The sequence below is a fragment of the Alligator mississippiensis genome, chromosome 3, assembly GCF_030867095.1.
Source record: "Alligator mississippiensis isolate rAllMis1 chromosome 3, rAllMis1, whole genome shotgun sequence".
NCBI lineage: Eukaryota > Metazoa > Chordata > Crocodylia > Alligatoridae > Alligator > Alligator mississippiensis.
The window spans coordinates 12,062,711-12,068,710 of NC_081826.1; the positions used below are offsets into that span (position 1 = coordinate 12,062,711).

General features: G+C 45.9%; 1 protein-coding gene across 6 annotated transcripts in view; it reads right to left on the reverse strand.

Moving 5' to 3' along the window:
• Positions 1-4,833, reverse strand: part of KHDRBS3 (KH RNA binding domain containing, signal transduction associated 3) — a 187,575-nt gene extending 182,742 nt beyond the window's left edge. For 2 of the 6 annotated variants that reach the window (XR_001374058.3, XM_014611510.3), the window contains exon 1: positions 3,328-3,612. Coding sequence is in view for 4 of the 6 variants with exons in the window: in XM_014611510.3 (XP_014466996.1) it covers positions 3,328-3,415 (88 nt within the window). In the remaining 2 variants the exon portion in view is untranslated. Of the gene's footprint in view, positions 1-3,327; positions 3,615-4,753 lie in introns of those variants that run through there. The other 4 variants (XM_059723717.1, XM_059723715.1, XM_059723714.1 and 1 more) reach the window with 4 other exon arrangements.
• Between the last annotated feature and the right edge of the window lie 1,167 nt (positions 4,834-6,000).

The following is a 6,000-nucleotide window of genomic DNA, read 5'->3' on the forward strand; positions in this document are numbered from 1 at the left end:
AGGTCCCAAATTTTAAACATGGAAAGCTACATACCCTCACGCTTATACATGGCAGGGGTATGTATACCTCCTGCTCTCTACAGTGACCTAACACCCATAGGAAGGGGGCCTTCCTTTTAAAGAAGAGTATTCTGACAATTTTTTTTTGTTTGTTTTTTAAATCAGGATATAACAGCAGCTACAGCTTAACCCTTTCAGGACAATCCCCTTATTAAGCAACCGAAAGATTTATCTGTATATCTAGCTTTAATCTGTCACCAACTTAATTGAGTGGATAGAAAGCAAGCTAATTATATTACAGTAAACAGGTTTCATGCATTTTGCTCAAGTATAAAAAGTAAATGCCTCATTCAAACCAGAACTGACAATATATTCTCATTACCTCCAAGAGAAGGACCCCTACTGTTCTACTAAATTTAAGCAGTAGTGAATTGTTCCAATGTTTGTTTGCCATAATATTTCAAAACTAACTTTTTTTCCATTTATATTTGTAAGAATTGTATTAAAACCACCGGAAACTTTGGTTTTTGGGGGGACAATGAGACTATTGTTTACTGCTTTATGGCAAATGGAAGTAGCAATGAAGGTAATGAGTATGTAGGCAAAAAATGCGTTATTTCAATTCTTTAAGACAAGAAGTCCAATGTGTTGTCATGCAAGCTACTGCTAAATGCTGAAGTAACACATTTTGCAGAACTACTATTAGCAAATTAAAGTTCTTCACCCCACCGATGCGTTTTATGATGTATTTTTCAGAGTTCTATAACTTAACCTTTCAAATGAAGAAAACAGACATACAGATGCATGTGTATCCACTTGTGTGTGAAAACAATAACTAGCAGATACTAAAACTCTGGCCACAGGACAACTCTGCTCCCTTGAGACCCAGCCTTAACATAGCTGGAGACTTGTTAATGTCTTTGCTTGCAACAGAGGACAACAAAAACAGCTAAACTTCACCTGTCTTTCAATTTTTCAAAAATAAGTGGCTGAGCAACTGTAAGGAAAGAGAATGAGAGGGGAATCATTTGTCTCAAAATACAAACCAGCATAATTCAGGCAGACAGTAGAAAGGGTTATTTCCACTTCTAACAAAAAAAAAAAAAGCACTCTCCATTTAACATCAAAGAATACCACCTGTTACAGTTTAGATTAGTAGGTTTAAAAAGCCATTTTCAGGAACCGTTTCTCTAGCCTGAAGTCACTAATCACAGTACAGTTTTGTATCGCTTACAGAAAGCAGACAACCTCCATTTTCCACTTCTTTCATTAATTAGATGCTTCACATCAATCCAGCATACAAACTGCCTGGGAAGCCACCCATCAGCTGCAGTCACTTTAAATATGCATTGTTATGAATGAAACCTGCATTTACATGGAGCTAGCAAGTTGTTACCTACTGAGCTTTTATTTTAGCGACTACAGATTTGAACACAATGGGTTCACACTTAGTGTTTCACTTATTAAAACCGGAGCTGAAGAAAGGAGCCTACATGGACACAAGACCCATTAACAGACAGCTCTTCCTAATCCATTTGCTCCAAGAGCACCTTCCATTTTTTAGTCCTGCAAGCTAGAAACTTACCAAGTGTACACAGATGCAACAATCAAATTATTGCATCAAGGAACTTAAAAGGTCATATCACTTCCCAATCAAGTTGCCGGCACCTATTTCCTTTGCAGATTTTTGACTCATCCATAAAACGAAAAGAAAAAAAAAAACTCAAGCATTAATGCTGGTAGCTTCACTCTTATCAGACCGCACACACAGAGCTATCCTTTGTGTCTATTCTCACAAGTACCATGCATGTTTGCACAATCTCCTCAAAAACCCTCTTTACACACACATGCAGAATGCTGCTATTCAGAAAATATTCTATCCGCAACCTTCACTCAGTCACTCATTGACAAGTGGGTCATTTTCTTCATGATTGAAGCACAGATGTTGCTTTAAGTTTCATGAACAAATATCCATTAAAACAAGTACATGTTAAACCAAGCTTCTTGTCTGCTATGTCAAAATTTGCTTTACCAAGCTCCTTCCTCTGAGCTAGTTCCTCCACCCTCACCCACCCCTCTCCGCTTTCCATACGTTATGCAAGTGTTTTTTGTTTTGCTTTTTTTCATATATAAAATTTCTTAGAAAAAACCCAAAAGACCCCCCCCTCAAAAAAAAAAACCCAAAACAAAACACGAGGAGCACTGACTGCTTAAGGGGACCAAGAAGCAAAAATCATTTCTATTGCCCTCATGAAATTGCCTATATTAGTGCAACCCCCCTATAGTATGTAGCAGAAGCTATTAGTCCTCAAAAAAAGTAGAGAATTCTTAACACCTGAAAGTCAACAGGCTATACCCATCTAATAACATTTGTAGCCCGAATATATTTAAATAAGTATAATTTAGGTAAAGCAACTTCTACTTAATCCTGCTTTCTACTCATTTGAGCAGCTCAAGTCAGAGTCCTTCTTCTTCATTTGTTTTTAAAGAGCCTGCTGCCAAACAGATGGAGTCCTAAATTTGGGATTTTACCATTCAAAACCCTGCCGACCCATTGCCTTGACTTTATGAATTCTGAAGAAAAACAGTTTAACGCAGCGAGGGTTTAATCGATAACCAATCCGATGTTTGCACATGATGTGCAAACACGCCGCGCGCAAATGCCTGCTAACATTTCTCCATGAACATTTGTTGCCAGAACAATTGTGGCAGCTTTCAGACACAAAATGTTTTTCCAATGGACCCCGGTGCCTGAAATCACTTCTCCCTTCTGCCTGCAGCAGAACCGCTGGGACTAAGCCGGGGCATCGCTTCCCTTGGGAAAGGGCTGTGCCCCTGGCTGAGGATGCTGAGCCGAGAGCTGCCCGGAGATGCAGGTCACATTCAAGCGGGAGGTTGACGGAAAGTTACACCAGCCCTTGCAGTTCCCAGACTGATACCACTAATTTAAAACCATGCAGCCTTAAGTACAACTGCAACCTGTGCTGGCGGTGGTGCCTTAAGTACCACCAGCAAACGCTGGTCATATAGTTATAATGGATCTGCTCACCCGTACCACTTACAGGTTGTCTGCGCACCCCTGCCACAGTCTGGGAACTGCTGCCTTAGACCAGGGCAGGAAGGAGAGGCTGGTACCCGCAAGAAGCGGCAGAGGGCACCGAGGGAAGGCAGCGGCGGGCAAGCTCCGGTGGCTGCTGCACAAGGAGCACCGCACGCACACACGCGTGGCAGTGCACACACGCAGCAACACCGGGCACACGCACACAAGTGCACGCACCCGGCACACGCACACAGGAAGATGGACCCCCTTCCCCCCGGCGGGCGCACCTTGGCTGACCAGCCGCAGCGCGTGGGTGAAGGACGGGTCGAGCGAGTCCTTCTCCGCCATCAGCTCGGGCAGGTACTTGTCGTCCATGGCCGCGGTAAATCCTCCCCGCGCGGCCGCAGCGCTCCCGCCCGGCCCCGGGGCGCATCCAGCGGGCGGGGCCGCCCCTAGCCTGTGCAGCGGCGGGAAGGTGACGAGGGACGTAGGGAGACAGCCCGGCACGGTGGGAAACTCTCCCTACCGGAGCAACTGCCGCCGCCCCACTCGGCGCCGACTGAGCGGCGCGGCCCCTCCGCCGCAGGTTTATATAGCGCCGCTGAAGCCCCGCCCCCCCCGCCGGGAGGAGAGGCCGCGCCCACAGAACCCTCCTACTGGGCGGGGCCGACCCGCCTCCTTCAATCGCGTCTGAGCAGCTTACTATTGGGCGGCTGCGGCTGTCACTCCCGGGACACCTGCGGCTTCTCATTGGCTGGTGCCGCTCCTCGCCGTTGGGCTGGGCGGGCTCGCGCGCGGCGGCCGTTGGAGCCGGAGGCGGCTCAGCCTCTCTTAACCTTTCGTGCACCGCAGCAGCAGCCCGGGGGCCCCCCCTCCCCCCACGGACAGAAAGGGCGCTGGAGCCTCCCCTCAGGAAGAGCCCAGCCAGGCGGGGGCGGGAAGCGGGGAGCACCCTCGCAGTGGCAGCAATTCTCACAGGCCGCGCCCCACGGTACCAATGCAAGACAAGCCTCCGCGGTGGTGCAGCTGGGCAAAAAGCGTGAAGACACCACTTGAGCACGGCCCGAAACGCAGAAGAACGACGCTAGGAAAACACGTGCCAGTCTCGCACTTTCAGAGGAGATTCATGAGTTATAGGACTTGATACCTGAAGTTATTATATCCATACGTGAACTGTATTACCTGAAACCAGAAGTTATATCGATACGTGAAGTTAAATCAATACGTGAACTATATTACTTGAAACCACAAGTTAAATCGATAGGTGAAGTTACATGACATGATGCATGAATGTGAGAGGCGAGGACCAGCCCGGCTACCCCATCACTCGAATGCTTCCACGAGAGGTTAACGCTTCCCCTACCGCCCACCCCGCAAAACACTCAAGGTTGACTACTGACATGTTTCCTCTATAAGGGTCCTCCCTCCCCAGGGCCGAGTACTCACGGCTCCCAAAAGCCTCTGTGCATCATCCTGAGGCTGGCGCCGCTGCAAGCGGCAACTCCACCAGAGCCGAGCCCATTTGGGGCTGCCATGGCGTGGGCGCTGCGAACCTGACTAGCAGCCCTCCATTTCAGGTGGCCACAATCCCAAGGAAGGGGACTCAATGAGCCGGGTGGCCCCTTCCAGTCTTATGTGCTAAGGATCAAGCTGTAAGACTATCACTGCTACATATCTGCGTGGATACGCTTAGTATATTAGCACATGTTTTACCTTGGGCTTTAGTTTTGAGCTACACCGTGGCTTCCTCATTGGCCTTCAGGAATTTCATCAGAGAAAATAACGGAGAATCCTCTCTACAAATGCCAGAGAAACAGACAGGGACAATCACCATCTTTACAAGTAAGAGCCATAAGTTAAAGGAGCATATAACATTTTAAAGTATCCGTTGATTGCAAGGTTAACAAAGGTAATAACAGGTGATCCGTTGCCCTTAAAACATGACAAAGTATGAACTATAGGTTGATAATCAGATAGCTTTATATTGATTAGTGTTTGTAATATAATCAGAAAGATGTAATAACATTTCTTGCAAACGAGCCCTGCTTAAGAAACTGCATTGCAAAGTTAGGAAGTGTAGACATAACACAACTCTCCAACTGTTCGTGTTCTTTTGCCTGACCCTAGAAATCTATGAAGCCATATTTTAAGATATCAAATAGAAGATTTAATACGAACTGGCAGGTCTTGCATCACTTCACAGACAGTGTTACAATAAAAAGTATACTTGCCTTGATTAATTTTTCTGATGATCTTCAAAATAAACCCAAGCCAGAGCTATTTAGCTCGACATGTCCAGAAGCAATTCATATTTGGTCAGCAGTCTCTAAAGTAATCCACCATTGAGCAAGGACTCAAATGCAGTCATCAAGAAATTGCTGGCACACTGGTTAGGTTCCAGTTTGACACAATTGTTGTTCCCTGGTATACACAGGACTTGAAGATCAATATTTATTAAATAAAATCAGCGTTTTAATGCAATATGTAAAAAAAAAAAAAAGATCAAATATGAGTAAAGATAAAAGTTTTACAATTATGAACAACTGAAAACAGCTTTGGAACTAGGATGACCTTAACAAAAAAATTAAGAGTCAGGCATAAAATACAGGCATCCCGCATCTTACGCAGGGGTTACGTTCTAAAGGCAGCACGTAAAGGCAAAAAATCACATATAGTGAAATCACATATTACCGTGCCAGCAGTGACTGCCTCTACCTCCAAAACCTCCCACCACCGCCGCAGAGCCACGCTTAGAGCTGTGCGGCCGGCAGCAGCGGCGCAGCACGGGATGGCCGCCCCACCCACGTATAGTTGAATTCGCACAAGTTAAATGCGTGTATGATGCGACATGCCTGTACTTGTGCAATAGGTTGTTTGAAGTTAATAGTTGCAAGTGAATGCAACATTTGCTATTGGCAACTATGGCAATATTTTAAAGTACTTAACTCAGGAGAGGGTAA